General features: G+C 43.3%; 1 protein-coding gene across 1 annotated transcript in view; it reads right to left on the bottom strand.

The window, feature by feature from the left end:
• Window positions 1–6,300: 6,300 nt before the first annotated feature.
• The window catches only part of LOC143291189 (transmembrane 9 superfamily member 1-like), a 145,078-nt gene continuing 131,163 nt past the window's right edge, over window positions 6,301–20,215 (bottom strand). Inside the window, exon 15 of the mRNA XM_076600916.1 lies at window positions 6,301–20,032. Within this exon, the coding sequence (XP_076457031.1) occupies window positions 19,831–20,032 (202 nt within the window). The 3' untranslated portion in view covers window positions 6,301–19,830. The remainder of the gene's footprint in view (window positions 20,033–20,215) is intronic.

Genomic DNA, 20,215 nt, shown 5'->3' on the forward strand with positions numbered 1-20,215 from the left:
GATGCACATCCCACGGCAAGCCGACGGACTTGTCACCCCCTCGTCCACGATGCCCATAACACTGGATTACGGCGCCGTCATGCCACATGCCCCGACCGTCTCGCGTCCAATGGCGACCGATTCGGGTTGGGATGCCCATGGCACTAAGGGACATTATAATTATTCCCCTTGCAGCCGTTTTCACCTGTGTCGGTTACGGTGGCATCGAACCACGGACTCTCACACACAGCATGACACTCCTCCCTCTACAGCGAGGACACGACGCACCAGGGGATATGTGCTGTAAAGACACCATCCTTTTCGACGATTATCGGCGCCAAGGGAGGCAACTGCACATTTGTAACCTAGGCGGTTGAAGCTGTAGTTACTTTCGCTGACACGGCACGTCACTCCTGCCCCCCGTACTGTCCACAAACGATGTTTTCTTTCGGTTTCTCATTGGGTCCTCATGCCCAGTCATGGACTTTACACATCTTTGCATACAACTGCACTTTTCTTGCTGTTTCTCAGGCTATTGGCCACAGGAAATAAATCACAATATTTCCCCTTCTATCCTTTTGATTTATTATCACAATCAACAATCACGAAATATATATATATATATATATATATATATATATATACACACACACACACACACCAAAAAAAAAGAAAAAAAAAAGTATATATATATATATATATATATACACGCACACATATACATATATATCTATGAGATATCTTGCTACATTTATACACATTTCTGCTTTCACTTATAGATGTGTAGTTATCCCTCGGCATACACGTGTGTGCACTTATGGGATACGTTCAGACGACTTTCATATTAACATGTACAATTATATTTCTATCTCTATTCATTGACATCTATTCATTGAGATTTCCTACATAGCAAAAAAGGCACACTTGCATTTGCGGCCTTCTGTTCACAATGCCCAGAACTCTCTGCCTCTACGTACTGGCACTTTATTCATGTGTACGTACATCTCATATATAGGTGCATACACAGATTCCTTTCCATTGATGATTATGCACACTTACCCATTTACTTGGGTATATCTGTGCACGCTAGACGTATGCTTATACAGCCGCTTATTTCTTGTGTCTTGATCTCTTGTCACTGGCATATTTCTGACATCATCACTTGAGTTGATGGAAGTTTATAAACCCTTTGCACATATATGTATTCATTTTCATAAATTCATCCCTACCTTGCTTTCGGAGGACGACTGCACTCACAAAAACAAAAACAAAAAAAACACACAAAAAAACCTGCCTCATTCACGCCTGAATGTATGCTCCTTCACATTTCAGTAGTGGCTGGTCCTTAGGGACCCACACACACCCCCTTCCCACCCACAGGGCTAAGAATGCCCTCTCTTGGTGCAAGGATGGACAAGGCAACCCAACTCATTTGCCTACAACAATCACCCACAGGGCTAGAGATGCCCTAACCTGGTTCAAGGAGGGATGAGGCAGTCCAACTTAGAGGTGCCACTCGGGACACACATGCCCTTCATTCCTTCCAAGTTTGTAAGGCACCCCTTCTTCCCCCCCTTGCCTACAACAACCCTTGGTTTGCACCACTGTGGTTGTGACAACAGCTCCACACGGGCCCTACATCCTAGCCAGCCTTCCCATGAAGGGGTGTCTATCTTTGCCTTCCAAGTTTTAGCAGACCCAAAAACCGCCCACTGGGCAGGAGACAATCACCCTTAGCCCATCTCTTCCACTCCTCTCTAGTAGCAGAAGGCCTGGGTCATAATTGTTTTCCTCTACATTTGGGAGAAAGGCATACTGACGAGGACGGACGCGTCTCACAAAGCACAACGAACCGTCCATTAGCCACAGGGGTGTACCTTTCTGCCCACTCATACCAGCACGGCAGATGCCGCATTCAAGCACATCAGTTCGCCTCATCACCTTGCTTGAACACAGATCCAGCATCAATGTCTCAAACAATTGGCGTTTGAAAGCACTTTCTGCACTTGGTCTTCCCTGCCCGATCCCTTCAGCCTCAACACACAACCACTGCTGTGGTTACAGACGGGCATTCCTTCTCAAGCACTGTCTTTCCAATGAGACACTTCCAGGTGTTTCTAGCCTAGGCAGGCTATCCCATCATGGAGCCCCAGCCTTCAGTCAAGGGCCTGTCAGAGGATGACTTTGTTGTCACTTTGGAAGCACGCACCATGTCTTTCAGACACACGGTTGCACCAGAAGACCCCATCAACTCTTTCCGGCTTCCTTACAATGCAACATAACCTGCATGGTTGACACCTTCGTCCCTCAAGCACACAGCAACTGTTTCCTGATTTGCCCATGCTGATTGGTGTCCTCCTAGAAACAGTATATGATAATCAGTCGTGTACGACAGTCACCATCAGAACAGCTATTCGGGCTGGAATTCGATTATACAATTTATAGTAGAGAGTGTTTTGCCCAAGTTGCATCCCCGGTCCCTCGATCAAGAGGGCCTTAGGACTCATCATTGGGACGGATCCCAAGGGCTACTTAGGCCCAAGGCTACAGCACTAAGTCCCAGTGCAATTTGACTTCTAGTCTGAGAGACATAGTCGTTCATGAAAGACTAAGCTGCAAATGATTTCCCTTTGCAATTAAGAAACCACTGATAATACAGCTTTCACTTTACAGTTGGCCATACTGAAAACGCATGTCAGATCAGTGCTTTGATGTCAATAGCCAGTACAACACATCTTGAGCCACTTACCTCCCTGCCCTGCCCCGCTCCATCCCAGACTCAGTGCGCACCACACACAGCCAGAGGCCTGTCATGGATCCGGTCCCCTTTCTCACTAAAGAACCTTCAGCAAAAATTTTCCCCATGGAAACCCTCTTCCATTTGGATTTCCACCACAGAATGAGATTCAGTGACCTGTGGGCACATGAAATGCACTTCCACAGCCTGATCCAACCCAGCCATTGACTGCCGACAACTTTCTGCAGGTTGCTCCAACATGCCACACTCAGGTAGAGAAGCCACCAAGCCTTCCGTATGCCCCTTCGTGATGGTACCTACCTGGGCAATTACACAACCCTGTCCCAGAGACACCAGGGACATAGTCTTTTGTTGTCAAATGTCTGCCATTCTATGCATAGGCAACATACCAGTGCTGTCATTTTTTGGCAACGACAAAGAAGTGGGGGGGGATTAGGGATGATGGCTCATCGACTTCTACCAGAGAGACGTCGCACGCCTGTGGGATGATGGCTCAAGAGGCGTCGCTTCTGTGGTAGTTGCACAACAGGCCATCACAGCACACAGACAGTAGAACAGGCGAGCCCTCCACCTTGTCGCACTATTCTGCATAGTTGGGTCACGGTTAAGTATGTGTAATTAAAAGGAAATTTTCTATCTAAAATTACGTTTAAATAACATACTTACCGTGAACCAAATTTAAGACCCTCCCGTCCTCCCCACTTCCTGTTCTCCCTGCTCGCTGCGCTGGTGATGGCATATTGCCGTCAAAAGACGGCCAGCAGGACAAAGGGGAGGTTACCTACTTCTGGGAGGTTATCGGCCGTAGTTTCATTTTCTCCGCATAGGCGGATAGTAGTTTGCACAGGACAGGAATGTCAGACCCCTGCCGGAGTCTGCACTAGTTGGGTCACGGTAAGTATGTTATTTAAACGTAATTTTAGATAGAAAATTTCCTATTCCATCTATCAGACCATTCCTGTAACTTATACAACTTATATGCCCTTTTGTAGTGTAGTATCATCATGTCCAATCCCAAAAAGTTTAGCATCATCTGCAAATATTTTGTATGTGCTTTCTATACATTCAGGGAGGTCATTTATGTATATTGATAAAAGCACAGGGCCAAGTATGCTACCTTGTGGTATGCCACTAACAAAATTTGCATTAGTTGACTTCTTTTCTCAAATTTTAACTACCTATGTCCTTCCTGACAAGAAATTTTTTGTCCAGTTAAGTAATTTAGTTCTTGTTGGTTTTGACACCTTTTGTATTAGGAATGCATTATGTAAACATTCAATGAATTTATTGTCTGAAGTGCCTGTCCAAGTACCATCCCACTGGATAATTAAAATCTCCCATAATACAGTCTTTGTCAAATTCTGTTATTTCTTTGGACTTTCAGAGTTCGAATAAGCTTTCTATGTTTTGTTCTGATAAATGTGGACTTTTGTACATACATCCGATTAAAACTCTCTCATCATTTGCGATTTTAAATTTACATAGTACACTTTCTTCAAAGGTAGAATTTGTTAATGTAGGGCATTCTTGGACTTTTAACCAGTTCAGTGCCAGAGAATTTTGTAATAAAAAAAAAAAGAAAAAGAAAAAAAGTGCTCTCCCCTTGCCAGGGAATTTTGAGGAGTTGGGGGTAATCAATCACAAAAAATTCTAGCGCAAAAGTTATGGGTGATACAGAAAGAAAGTAAACGTTTTTGTGAAGAAAAATGAATGTAGATTCTGCTTCTGGGTTCTTTTACCCAATTAGGTTGCTTGTAGGTAACTGTTCAGGCATGTAATATCAAGATAATGATTTTTGTGCAACAAAAAAGTCTATTTCCACCTCTACATAATAACATCCATAAAGAAAAGAAACAAAATACAGCTAGAAATAGCATGCCTATTGTCAGATTATACCTGTAGAAGAAATTAAAACAGGCTATAATTTTATAAAAACAAATCACAGCTCGTGCAGACATGTAAGTAAATCACTGTCCCAACAACAACAATGGTGGGTAAAGTCAACGTAAAAAGTCAATCACGGTCTCAGAAACTGAGCTGGAAAGCTTTTTGACAGCTAAGAGCATTCGGGAGTGAGAGGGTGAAGTTCTTTGATGACATTCACTCCTTTCAAGTTGCATGTGGGCCGATTAAAGTGTCTGCTGTGCATCCAGCTTGCCACCTCTTCAAACAAGTCAACCAGCTGATTCAGCAAAAAAAAAAAAAGGGTGAAAAACAAAAAGCACGTGTTTCACGTCCTGTGCAAGTTTCACCCTGTGTTTCGGGAAAATCATGGAGCATTGGTGGCTGTCGATCCCACAGTCTGCATTGAAGTGTGAGCACACTCATTCCGTAAAAGCCACGCCCCCTTCATGAACTCTGGCTGACATTTGACCTATCGTCTTACATCACTCCCCTCCCTCTCCTCCCCTTCTTCCAACGCTCACTGCTCATATTCTGTTAGTCATAGCCACTTGTTAAAAAAAGCTGTCTGATTGGATAGATGGACTGGATTTCCATCAAATGGGTCTGTCACTTTCATCACTGTCATTGTCAATCACCTTCGTTTTCAAACCAATCATCAGACAAGAGAGATCCTTCTCCATCGTGAAATCTGTCCATGATCACAAGCAGAGCTTTCAGAATTGTGTAAATCTGCTGACTGTGACTGCTTTACTGGACACAGTTTTCAATGCATTTTTTTTGCACATGATGCAACCCCCTTTTCCACGCGCGTATCACGTGGTCAGTTAGCAAATTATCATCCAGTAGAAAGGGGTCTTCTACCTGATGAATGTTCATTTAAATAGTATTTTTATAATCCAGACACATCAAACTAAGTGTTCAGAGTCTGTTTTATGTGAATTGAACCAAACTCCAATGAAGGAAAAATCAGAACATATGCAGGACGTCAGTGGATGTCTTATAGCCACTATGGCAATACTTTCTGTAGGACATCAGCTGACATCTTATAGGCACTCTACTGGTTAACGATTTATGTAAATACAGGGCTTTGAGCGTACATGCAGTACACTGACAACTGGGTACAAGATATGAAAATCCACATTCCTGAACTGTGATAATACAGACAGGGCAAAGGTTAGACCAAGAATCAAACCACAATTTCTCACATCTGCCTTAGTCTTCTCTTAATGTCACTTGTCCCTTTAGCAACCACTCTCTGAGTCTCCCTGTCAGTTTCTTTGTGTACTACCCTTACAACTTTCATGATCAATTGTGTTGTACTTGGCCAACATATTTTGATGATCTAAATCATGTAAAACATTGTTGTTGTTTGTTTGTTTGTTTTTCTTTTCTTTTTCTAATCTTCAAGTGAGGAAAATGCTGCTATGTCTTGACAATGTTGCTCTTTCTTTCCTCACATTGTCTAGATTCTAATCATGGGCATCACGGGCAGACATCTGACACTTGGCTGTAATGCCATCTGCAAGCAATATTCAATTCCTTTTTAATATGACTGACTGTGGAAGGAAGGTGGAGAGCTGAAAAACAAAATGAGAAAGTGCTTCCATATTTCACACCTTATCAGTTGCAAACAAACCACTTATATATATATATATATATTTTTTTTTTTTACTTCTCTTTATTGGCATGAAACCCCAACAAAGCATTAAATGCTTTACAAATGTGCACATAACCATATTAATTGTATGTTACAAAGTATCCACAATATTACTGTACACATCATGAACACTTTTCCTGTCACCACAAAGTCAAAATTAGTGCTCTCATACAAATCTTTCTTACACAAACTATATACAGAGTTCCAAATAGTTCATACAGAAATGTACACACTACTTAAAGTGGACACACATGAATGGATAAAAGGATGCGTATGTCTCAAAGACGACAAAATTATATAAGAGCTGAACAAATTTTTACCTTACGAAGCAATGAATGTCAGCCAGTGATGCAGAACACCACAACAGTGATTTATCTCAGGGGCTCAACTTCAGCCAGCAATAACATTTGAAAACTTGACGGGGTATTCAAGATGGGAGTCGGAGGGAATAATTGAAATGCAGAAAGGTGGCGAGGGTGGAAGGGGGTGTCAATAGGAGAATCCTGCTTTCACAATATCTATGACTTGGACATGATCATTAAAAAAAACAAGAGGCAAAGCCTTCAAGACTCACATGTGCTTCGCGCTTTATCCAGTCAAGGAATCATGAGAAAAAAAAAGATTAAAAAAATTGTTGAAAAATGCTCTGTATTAAATATGATATATAAAATAAGTTTGGGAGAAAAAAAGAAAAGGTATATGAGCGGGGTTTGAACCATGCACGTTATGTTCCAATGCAAGCAGACTAATCCCCACTGCTGTTGTGCACCTGACGTCATTTGACTAAATTTAATACTAAAAGCAATGTTGACATTTTCTTCGTGCGATAAATAGATGTGATTGTAGTGGACGTAATAATGCCATTTAAATAATTTTTTGTGTGTGTTTTATTATATCTCGATTATTCTTTTATTTAGGCCGTATAAGAGGCTTTGCTATCCCATCAAGCACAAAGCAACACATGGCAAATCTCAAGATCTACACGAACCAGTTGAGGCCTACAGCAAGCTGAAAGAAATGATCGATTCAGTTTTTCTTTTATGTTCATTCCAGTTAATTCAGTGTCCACTTTAGAATATTCATATGCAGTAAACATGTCGATAGTGTAATTACTAAATTAGTATTACTGTATGTGTTCTGTCCAGAATTTGTATTTCTTTCCTTTTAATTGTGAACAAGAAAAACGAGGTCATGTTTTCGAATACAACCTACCGGCTAGTAGGCCTAACTCAGCGGGAAGCAGTTTTTAGAATTTTCGGACTTCAGAACAAACCTCAACGAAATAAACTATTAATGATTCGGAAAAAAAAACAGTTTAATTCTGGAGACTTACAACCTGTTATTGGTATGACTGTGAAGATTTTTTTTCATACTATGTTTAAGTTAAATTTGGTATTGGCAGGCAAAGTATTTCCAGAGAAAATGGCAATGTTAAAGTTTACCACGGACACACAGACACACAAAAATCCTGGTTTCACAAGCAAGTAAAACACAACAAAAAAACAACCACCGTTACTTCAGTCCCAAATGTTTCATCAGCCAGGTTTTATTATTATTATTATTTAATCATTCTTATAATCAGTCAATTGTTGATAACAAAGAGGAAAAGCTCTCAAGACTCCCACTTACATAATGGTCCCCAGTTACTAAGACCATTGTTATTGTTTTTGTGCTCAAACCACTGCATGGCAGAATGTCTCCAAAATAAAGGCCATAAACTGATAAAGGTGCTTTCAGTGACCCAGATGGTTTATTATCTGTACTTAAGACATGCTGACACAACGTGACACATTTTACCTTTTGAAAATGCATGGAGGATGAAGAAAAACCAAACAAAACAATATTCAAATCTGAACAAAAAGATGCATAAGATTGCAGTCACTTCTTTCAGACCTGTTGATTACTCAATATTTGTATTTGTTATTACTATTTTTTGTCACAACAGATTTCTCTCTGTGAAATTTGGGCTGCTCTCCCCAGGAAAAGCGCATTGCTGCAATGACAGTGCCACCCTTTTTTTTTTGTATTTTTTACTGCCTGAAATTTTATTTGTAGGAGGAGTTTGTATTATACTCCATGTTTGGTGATACATATACTTACCATGTCAAACTGATGCAAACTAGGCCAATCGGTTTGCTCTGCCTGGCCAAATTTTGCGCGGCTAACAGTGAAAAGACGACCCGTCTTGCCTGGTCTGCTCTTAGCCAATCCAACGCCTCTAAAAGCTAAGTGCTGGCCATTGAGAAAAATGCCCCATGAGAACCACGGCAGAGATGCGGGGGCGGACGGGCGGGTGGGCATTTGAGTTTGACATGGTAAGTATACCGTAAAGTTCGGTCTATTGAGCGCACCGGTATATAAGCCACACCCACTAACTTTTGGAAAAAATTGAACTTTATACATACATAAGCCGCACTGGCTTATAAGCCGCACTTATTTCCAGTACCGGAACACATACTGATACTACAGAAAAGCTGTCAATACTGTAGGTTATGAAATAAACACAAGCAGGGACAACAGAAAGAAAAGCAAGCGAAAATACTGCTAGTGCCACACACACAAAAAATAAAATAAACACAACGAAAATAAGATCCATAATTTAGGGATAGTCACATTTATTCAACGTCATCCTGTTCACTGTATCCACTGAAATCTTCATCTTCAGTGTCCGAGTTGAAGAGAACCAGCACAGCTTCCTCCGCCATCTTGTCACTGACTTCAGCCTCGCTTTCACTTCATAAACATGAAGGTGGAGGTCGCTGCTGGTTCGTCGCTTGCACTGTCATCTGCTAGGTCGATTGCCTTCAATTTGAAGGCTGCATCATAGGCATAACGTCACATTTTCGGCATGATGAGGGTGTACGCTTGAGCAGAGTAGAACTTAATACTGATCTGAAGGCTTTAATGTTTGCGGATTTGAATTATAAAACGTGAACAATTAGCACACTATCCTGAAGCTCATCCAAAACTTCATGGACAGAAATCATGATTTTGGTGAGTTGAAGGGCAGCTAAGAATAGACGAGAACGTGACACTCCCGGGACTGTTAAAATCCTCAAATAAACCGCATCATTGTATAAGCCGCAGAGGTTGAAGGTGGAGTGAAAAGTCACGGCTTATAGACTGAACTTTACGATATGTATCACCAAACATAGAGTATAATACAAACTCCTCCTTTTGGTGTCATATACTGTACCATGTCAAACTGATGCAGAATTTAAAGCAAATGGAAGAGAGCAACGCCTACTGGTTTGTATGGGGAGCCCTTGTAACCGAGACGGCAGTGTTAGCCGCGACAAAGGAAATCCCCTTGGAACCGTCAGCCCTGGTCATACAGAAATCCCTGAGGTAGAAGGTGATGAAGGGATTCTCAGACCGCCAGAAGGCTGCCTCCAAGACATGCTGCAGTGGCACTGAGTGCTGGAAAGCAGCCGAAGTAGCTATGGCCCGCACTTCATGAGCTCTGGGATTAAGACAGCTGATATCCCTGTGAGAATGAGAGTAGGCTCTATGAATGACTTGGGAAACCCAGCGGAAAATGGTGCCTGCAGCGATGTCTTTCTCGCAATTGTCATTGAGGGAGATGAGAAGACACCTCTGAGAAAAACGCCTATGGCGAGACCTATCCAAATAGTATATGAGACACCGAACAGGGCAGAGATGCCTATCCTCATCATCTTGGGCAAGAATATCAGACAAAGGTCTGACCCTCAGAGAGGGGGAAGGGACCTCCGGGTCTTGGTTCTTAGCCAAGCACTCTGGAAGGAAACAAAGAGTGATGGAACCATCTCTGTGGAAGGCCAGATCTCGTGGCATCCCACTAAGACCATGAATCTCGCTTCTACTACGGCCTGTGGCTAGCCACAGAAGGAAAGTGGTCTTGAGGGTGAGTAAGTCGAAAGGAATAGTCCCCAATGGCTCGAAGGGTTGTTTTCGAATGAAATCCAGCACCTGGAACAAGTCCCAGAGGGGCACTCTTCTGGGGTTTCTAGCTTCCTTCAGAGAGGTGCCCCTAGCCACCTCTCTGAGCAGGAAATCCACTTCAAAGGTGGGACCACCTAGCTGTTTGATTGTGGTACAGATGGCAGACCTGTACCCTCACACAGAACTAGCAGACAGGTTGAGAACCGAAGAGCAGTGAGCCAGAAAGTTGGCCAGCTGCATGCTTGTAGGGTTAGTAGGGGGAACGTCCTGAGCCGAAAACCACTGCAACCATTTCTTCCAGCGGAAGTCTCTTGTTGAACTTTGTGGCAAAAAGGTCCACCATCGGCCGAAACCACCATTCCCACACCCCCTGAAGGGTGTCCTTGTCCAGGGTCCACTCTGTGTGGATGACACTCTTGGACCTGCTGAGAGCATCTGCCAAGATGTTGGCTTTTCCTGCTATGTGTCTCACTGAAAGTGCAATGCCCTTGCTGTGGCACCAATGGAGGAGAGCCTCGGTCCGCAGGGAGAGGTCTGCCGAGTGCGCTCCCCCCCCCCCCCCCCCCAACTTTGTTCACGTAACATGCGACCTTCGTATTGTCTGTGAACAATTGGATGGTCTTGCCAGTGGCCTCCCACATGAAGTGCAAGAGAGCCCTGCAAACTGCCTCTAGTTCCAGAACATTAATGTGGCATAGGCGCTCCTCCGGGGACCAAGTCCCTGCTGCATGGAGTGAGTCCATGTGGGCTCCCCAGCCCAGGGAGGAGGCGTTTGTGAAGAGTGCCACCTGAAGAGTAGGTGGGGCTATGGGCACCCCCTGTGTCCAAAGAGGGTTAGTTAGTCACTCTGATGTCACCTTGAGGAACCACTCGCCCAGACATATCTGGGTATCCCATGGTTGAGTGCTCTGGGACCACCGTAGCCTCAGTGCCCTCTGAAGAGGGCGCTTGAAAAGCCTGCCCAGGGGAATGAGAGGTGCCATGGACCCCATCATGCCCAGGAGGGAAGAAAGTGTCCGCGCTGTTGCTTGGGAGGAATGGCTCAACTGGCTGAGGAGGCCTGCCAGATGGTCTGGCGTCGGAGAGACTATTATGGACCGTGTGTCGAATCTCATCCCTAAGAAGTCAAAGGACTGACTTGGGGACAGATCGCATTTCTCCTGGTTTGTGAGGAAGCCCAGTCAGGAGCAAAGGTCTAGAAGTCTGGCCGTATGACTCTGGCACAGGGCCTGCGACTGTGCCAGGATAAGCCAGTCGTCCAGGTACACACAGAGACTAATGGATTCCGACCGGATGATGGACACCAATTCCCGCAACACCTTGGTAAACAGGAAAGGGGCAAGGGACAGACCAAATGGGAGGGCCGAGAACTGGAACACCTTGTCCCTCCACATGAACCTCAGGTACCGACAGGACGCCGGACAGATGAGGATATGAAAATAAGCATATTTCAGATCGATAGAGGTAGCCCAATCGCCCTGTTGAATGGTCTCCCGAATCTGTGCCTGTGTGTCCATCTTGAATTTGGTTTTGGGGAGGAATTTGTTGAGGGGGGACAAGTCCAAGACTGGTCTCCACCCTCCCGAGACCTTTGGAATCATGAACAACTGGCTGTAAAAACCGGGGCCTGGGTCCGAAAGTTGAGGTATCGCCTCTATGAGGAGTAGGTGCGATATCTCTGTCTCTAAGATGCTCTTCTGCTCCATCGAGCTGGGCACATAAGGAGGAGTGGATCTTAGAGGGGGGCAGTCCTCCACCCAAGCCAGCATGTACCCCGACTCTAGCACCGACACAATCCAGTCGTTCAGTCCCAGAGCACGCCACTGATGTGCATGCCGGGACAAGTTTCCTACTTGGAGGGGCTGAACGACTGGCGGTGCTGAATCGGGGCCCAGTCATTGGGGGTGCTGCCTTCTGGCCTTGGGCATGGCCAGTCGGCTTGGACGGACATGAGGTGGTTTATTCGTCTGCTGCTGATTCTGCGCACACCGCTTCGACTTAGGTGGCGTGGTATATGGAGGGGCCCTGGTGGCCGGTCTCTTCAATGGCGTAGAACCCTGGCACCCCTGGGAGGTGTGGGCTAAATATGAGGCCACCTCCCTTTTGTCTCTGCCCTGTGGCTGACAAAATGGGGCGCATACTGGCCAAAGAGGGAATGCTGCTGTGCTGGGATGGACCGCAGGGCAGCCCTCTCCTCTACTGGAATGTTAGAGAGGCAGAGAACGGCATCACGCCAAGCTAGTACAGTACTGAAGAGAAGGCTGGTAGCTGTGTCTGCAGCTGCCGTGAAACCAGATGCTACCCTACTGCCAAAAGTGTTTAACCTCTGGTCAGTGAAGAGGCCCAGCGGGACAGAGGAAGGAAACCCCGTGTCCTGAATAACCGGACGCTGTTCCCACAGCTCACTGTCCCTGTGGAGGAATGCGTCGAAGAAGGTATAAGCCGTGGAAACCTTGAGAAGGCAGCGGCGGGCCAATCCATCCCACTCTGCTAACGTTTTAAAAGATAGAATAGCCGAAGTGGGGAAGGTGGTGTGCTGTGAGACCAACATCCTGTCCTGCTCAAAGGGCTCCGCTTCCCTGTAGGCAGGGTGGTCCTGTGTGTACGAGGACCACACCCCGCCCTTGGAGGAATCTTTAAGGAACTTGCCCGGGGAAAAAGCACCTGGGACAGAGAGGGACTCCCTGCTTGGAGGAGGGATGGAAGCAGCACCCCTGACAGTGCGGACTGGCTTATTAAGCCATTCCTGCACCATTTCTGGCACTCTGAGTTGTCTGGTGGTTCTGGAGTTACGAGTCACATGGCCTAAGGAGGGTGAAGGGTAACAAGGTAGCCTAAGGGGCTGATTCGGCATGCGTGACCCGATTGGGGAGGGTCAGTTCAAGCTCGGCTAAGTCCGAGTTTGGTTCAGGCTGGTCCCTAGGGAGGCGTGGGCTCAATCTGTCCCCCTGGGATGGGGGCGAAGAGTACTCATCCACTTGTTCGTCCTCATCCGAAGACTGGGGCTCCCACTCTTGTTTGCAGTCCATCCCCTGCTGGGTGCCATTCCAAGTGGATGTACCCGCTGGGGCATCCTGTGAGCTGTGGTCAGCCCAGTGGGATGAGCTGGGACGATCCCAAGCAGGGACCATGGCCGCAGCTGTTATGTACTTGACGCCTCAAGTGGGTGGGGAGTGTGTGGACCGTAGGTCCAACCATGCTTGGGACGGTTGGTGCCACACCTTCTCAGTGAGGGCATCCCTGTTTGCAAGAGGGACCCATGAATGCTGTGAGGGGACAAACACCCACTCATCTCCCTATAGGACCGAGGGCTGGGTAGGTGGGAACCTCGGCAGCCGTTGGTCCTGACAAGGACGCCGTTGTGACCGTGGAGGTCACCTGTAGGTTGACCCCCAGCCAAGAGCAGACCGGTCGTCTTTTCAGCGTTAGCCGCGTGAAATTTGGCCAAGCAGAGCAAACCGATAGGCCTAGTTTGCATCAGTTTGACATGATACAGTATATGACACCAAATTTCCTGTTTGAAACCTGAATATCAACACCTCCCAACAATCCAGGAAAAGACACAACTGAATCCATACAAGAACATACTTCTATCTAAAACCCACTGTTCACAACACCTTTCACCACATGCATCATCATCAGTGCAAATCAGAATTAAGGAGTAAAAAAAAAGAACTTCAGTTTGATCATGTTGGCATCAATGTAAAAAAATACAGGCATTCTTCCCCTTTGCCCATACTTTGAGTGGAGTCATAAAAAAAAAAGAGAAAACACCTGCTAATTCCAATTGAAGCCACAAGCTTTCAAACCATTTAACCCCTTCAGTGCCAGAGAATTTTGTTTAAAAAAGAAAAAAGAATAGTGCTCTCCCCTTGCCAGGGAATTCTGAGGATTCAGGGATAATGATTAAAAAACAAAACAAACTAACTATAGGAGATACCACGCTAAAGTAAGTGTTTTGAGAAGGAAAATGAATGTGGATTCTAAATCCAAGTTTTTTTTCCAGTCATTCTGAATCAAGTTAATTATTTGGGCATTTCAAAGTGAAGATAATGATTTCTGAACATAAACTCTCTCCAGACGATGGAACGCACGAGCATTCCCACATAAAATGTACTCGGATTCGGACTACAGAATGGAATAGCATTTTCCAAAAATAAAAATCCATCATGTGCTGTACACGTGATTTTGTGATTAGCCAAGCAGAGTGCACTATTCTGGGTCACTCCACAACTGAATGGTATGATTGGCCAGCCTGTCTCACACACACGCTGACAAAGTCACTGACCGGTCGCCTGCTCGTGTAGCAGCCTATTAGCAAATGGTGTCTGAAGCGGGTTCTTCTCAAAATGTTGTAGAGCGAACAAGGCAGCGACAGCAACGTTTTAGTGTTGCCAAAGTACTTGAAATGCTACAAACTGAAGGTTCAGACATCGAAGAGGTGGGTGATGATGAAGAAGAAAGTGAATTAAGTGCAGAAAGCAAGCATGGGTATGGTGATTCGGGGTGAAAAATTGGCATTATTTTCTACATGATGGCAAAACTGTAAAAATAAGATGAGAAATTTGATTTTTTTTTTTATGTAATAGCCCAACATGTAATAAGCCACTTGTGAAAGTTTCATTTTCTTACTATGTATTTTGTTGTTTTTTTTCAAAACCTTTACAAATGGACCGTCTGTGGGGAAAAGCAAGGGAGAAAACTTGCCATCCCGAGTGAGTTAAAATGTTTACTGGAAAAGCAAGGGAGAAAACTTGCCATCCCGAGTGAGTTAAAATGTCTACTTTCAACTCCACAGAATGGCAAACAAAAAACAAAATTCCGTAAATGGCATGCTTATTGTCTGATTATACCTGTAAAATAAAATAGAATGCCTTTTAAGTTTATGATGACTATCACAACACATGTAGTCATATAATTTATTAACTGTCAGTAACAACACACATGGGTTCGGTCAAGATAAAAAGTCAGTCATGTTCTCAGAAAGCAAGCCGTCAATTTTTTCTTACAACTAAGAGCATCCCCCTTTAGAGGAGAGAGTGCTTTGATGATATTCCCTTCCTCATGGTTTAACTGGTCCAACAAAGTGTCTGCTGTGCATCTGGTTTGTCTCCTCTTTTCAGAAATCGGTCAACTGATCATGAAAAGTGAAAAAGTAAAAAACACGCCAATTCCTGTCTCTCATCTCTCAACCTGGGGTTTCAAGAAAATCACTGATTATTGGCTGTTGTCATTCCTGGCAGTTGATCACTGTGAAAAGACAGTTTACTGACAGGTCATGGCCATACCCCCCTACCCTGCATTCTGTATGACCTCCAAGCTATTGTCTTACACCACTCCTCTCTCTCTCCTCCCCTCTTCTCAAATTACGTGAAAGTTATGTGCCTTCACTGTCAGTCATGATCACTCACTCAGAAATGATGTCTGATCGGACAGATGGACTGAAGAAAGTGTCAAATGTTTCTGTCAGTTTCATCACTATCATCATCACCTTTGAGTTAGAAGGAATCATAAGACAAGACAGATACATCTCTAATTGTTATACATAATCAAAATCACAGCTTGCAAAGTTGTGTTAATCTGCTCACTGGTACCACTGTCTTCACTTGATGAAGTGTCTGACGCCTTTTCCGAATGAGACAAGCTCCTTTACATGCACACTCTAATTGGTTCAGTTAGCTAATCATTGAGACGAAAGGGGTCTTCCACCTGACAAATGCTCATTTAAATAGTATGTTTATAATCAAGACACAATTAACTAATCATTCAGGGTCTGTCATTGTACCAAACTCCAATAAAGAAAAAATCAAAATAGATGCAGGACGTCAGTGGACGTCTTACAGGCACTATAGCAACACTTTGTGCAGGATGTCAGCTGACATCTTATAGGCAATGAACAGGGTTAAAGACCAGAAATGATGTAGTTTCAAACTGAAAATATAACAAAATGGAACTCAATTGTTATGAAACCCATGTACTCTCATCATCAAAATAATTATACTCACACATTCACACTTCCACCAATAAAACTATCGTTTGAAAAATGAACACACTGAAAGTGTTCAGGTGAACAGGAAAAGGAATGGGGTTCTGTATAACCCAACAATATATTAACCTTTAGCATGTCACTTTTTTTCTCCCCAAACTCTGTTTCCTCTGCAGCCAGATTATTTTCTGTAACTGGCTTTAGGCATTTTCATTTCTCTTGCCCCACATATTTTATTATCTATTTGCTTCTATGACAAGTAGATCAACCATATCCATGGTAAAAAGATAAAAAGCATAATCTGCATCTGATAAACTTTCATGGATTATCCTTGCACCTGCGATTTCCGAAAACCCAACCGGCAGCTGTTAGCCGGCCAGTTGTGAAAGTATCCATTTGGTATGCAGTTTTCGTCACCATTATCGAACTGTCCAAGACCCCCACATTCATCACCATCGTCATCCATTTGTCTAAAATATTCTGGCAAAAAAAGCTTCAAATTAATCGACAGAATCATTGTTGAGGAAGAATTCTAAAAATCTCCTCAAACTATGAATGTGCCATCTTGACTTGCATCCAAAATTTACTGAAAAAAAAACCCCTTCATAAAACTTGAGAAAACTCTGGCAAATCAACCAGATGAAAAGCAAGTGTCTGAAACCTGTGCATGACAAATTGGGGGTCAAGGCTGTCAGAAAGTGTATAATACGGGTGTGAAATTAACCTTCGCTGGCTATTGTGGGTTGTACACGACCCAGAAGGGTACAAAAACGCAAATATCTCAGCCAATTCTTAATATTTTTCTACGAAATTTCAGAAATGCTTCTTATACATAAACGGCCATACCTTTGCCAAAAAAATTAAAAAATTCATTAATTAGTTAATGAGTAATTAAAGGTGGCGTTTTAACTACAAACGGACGCTTGTGTGGGTCGTGTATGACCCATGCTTTTTAAAGAGGAAAAAATGTGGTCACCCCTCAAAAGCTTGTGTGGGTCATGCTTGACCCATACCTTTTTAATAGTTATTTCAGAAGGTTTAATTTGCAATTAGTGACGGAAAATAAAGAAGTTTTACTTTCAACAGCCTCACCACCCCACTACTCTCCCACTACCCCCCTCCCCGCCCCTCTTTTTCGCCTGTCTTCAGCTATAACCCCCTTTCACTCTTTCTCTAACAGCATGTACCTGTGTGACTGAATATCTTTGATTGTGTGTGTATAGGATGCTACGAGTCATCACTGTCTGTCTGTCTGTCTGAGTCTCTCTCTCTACCTCTGTGTGCATAAGTAGGGTTTATGGGCAGGTGGTGTTATGCGTTTGTGTGAGTGATCAGTTGTGTGTGTGTGTGTGTGTGAGTTTGTGTGTGCGTGTGCGAGCGCATGTGTGTGTTATCAGTTGTTACGATATGTTTTCCTTTTCTATATTTTGTTATAAGCTTTGGAGGAATATACAGGTTTTTGCCTCTTTACAAAGTATGGGTCGTGCACGACCCACACAAGCTTTGGAGGAATATACAGGTTTTTGTCTCTAAAAGGTATGGGTTGTGGACAACCCACATGAGCTTCCGTGTGTAGTCAAAAGCGACAGCGGTATGGGTCGTGGACGATCCACATGAGCTTCCGTATGTAGTCAAAAGCGACAGCCAGCGAAGGTTAAAACGCCATAAGCTGGTCGCCAGCTGTCGCTGCTGGAGATAGGTACTGTTTGGTGATTCCTATCACCGTTGGCATGCTAAAGTAACCTGTACTCTGACATGAAATGTATCTTTTCTTAATGTTACAACGTACAATCTTATATAATCCAGGCCCTATTAAGTTTATGTATGCAGTTCACACAAATATACACATATGTTTGTTTATCATGGTATGTGAATGTTGTACAAACAGTAAGATGAGAAATTCTCATTAAAGTAAAAATATGAAGATAAATTGAAGTCAGTTTTTACAGGTATGAATTAGATAGGAGTAGATGCAGACAAGAGGGAAGAAGAAAAGCAATTTTGAATTTAAAGTTTGTGAACTGAAAATAACCTGTTCAATTTCAAACCATGACCATTTTTACATCGTGCCTATTGTACTGATTTTAAATCCACACACTATTCACTGAACAAACACATTACTCACAAATCTTTTTTCTCTGTCTGAAATCACTTCTGAGAACAGTTGTTAAATTAATGACCAACCATACATTCACACACAAAACTATAACCTTGTAACACTACATACTGAATATGTCAAAAGTAGTCTGTATTGTATTTTGAGCCAAAAAATCACCATGAATGGACAATCCAAAATCAAACAGAACACTATGTACAACACATCATCAGTGTTCCCTGCATTCACCAACAACTCCTTAGATTTAACATTCTAAAACTTAATCCACCAGTTATTTTGGTTTCTCCTCAGCTGGTTTTCAGAAGTGACACATATTCAGCCCTGAAACAGTGGGCTGGGCTATAAGCAACATTTTCTTAATTAAACATTGACCTGTGACTGGAGCTTGCACAAAACTGGTGACATGAGGAAAACAAGGGTACCTGAAGAAGGGGTTTAGGATGAGATGACATGCGACACAAAATCAAAATAGAATGCATATTCTTTAAGGATTAAACATTAAGAGGGGAAAGTAGTATTGTGCATAGGCATGTCAAAGAGATATTTTTTTCTCTTTAACCTTTCTTTTTTCTGTGTCATTCAACCACAATACTAAGTATATCATAAATAACATGTGATATTCAAAACGAAGCACAATATCATAACAATCAGATGGAAACATCTTTGCCCTCCTCAACTCTTATTTCTGTCACGAAACGTAGCCCCTGGTGTTAGGCATACCAGGCACAGACCCCAGAAAAATACATATCCCCCCCCCCCCACCCCCCCAAAAAAAAACTGAAGTCACTGAACAGAAATACAGAATCATAAAAAAAACCCAGATGTCACTGAACAGAGCACACAAGAATCCAGCATTATGACATATCTACATCATACAGCCTTTGTTAAATAAGGAATATGAAACATGGAACCAATGGAAATACACCACCACCAACAACACACCAAGAAATCAATAGTATCTGTAACTGAAACTAGAACCTCAATGGAAAAATTCTTAACAAAAAATCTGAACACAGATAAATTATTTTTCCCAGTAACCTCCTTCGTAATTAAAAAAATAACAACATATACAAAGGCACAGTCTTATTCTAAACACATACTACTACACAGAATTAGCAAAAGCAGAATGAAGAAAAAACCCCAAAAGTTCAGAAGGCAGAAACTGCTCACATTCCATTTCAAACACAAACACACATCCTTGAAAGACACTCATCGACACATACAAGCATGTCACTAATCAAAATTACTGAAATTTCTTCTCACTACAGAAAGTGTAAGAAGACATCTGCAGAAGGAATCCAAAACAAAACACACAAAAAAACAAAAACCAAACAAAATAACAACCCCCAAACAAAAAAACAACAACCTGTCTTCTAACACATCACAGTGAAAGATACACACCCCAAGAACATGTTCAGTCCACCATGAGATTAATGAGAAGCAGAGATAATGTTTTAGTTCCCTTGCAGAGTGACCGAAGTGCAGTGGGGCAGAGAGGCACCGCCTCAGTCCATCTTCAGATTGACGTAAATGTAGCGGACAAACTTGAGGGAGGCAAAGAAGGACACAGTGCCCAGCATCAGGAAGAAGACATAGCAGGCCAGCGCCGTGTACCCAAAGAACTCCAAACTCTGCAGTGTGCCAGACATGTTGGAGCGCTTGAAGTAGTAGAACATGGCGTACAAGAACACAAACACACCTGTCGACCTGCCCACAGTTACCACACAACAACACATGAAGTAGTAGAACATGGCGTACAAGAACACAAAACACACCTGTCGACCTGCCCACAGTTACCACACAACAACACATGAAGTAGTAGAACATGGCGTACAAGAACACAAAACACACCTGTCGACCTGCCCACAGTTACCACACAACAACACATGA

Source organism: Babylonia areolata, chromosome 16 (assembly GCF_041734735.1).
Source record: "Babylonia areolata isolate BAREFJ2019XMU chromosome 16, ASM4173473v1, whole genome shotgun sequence".
NCBI classification, from domain to species: Eukaryota; Metazoa; Mollusca; class Gastropoda; order Neogastropoda; family Buccinidae; genus Babylonia; species Babylonia areolata.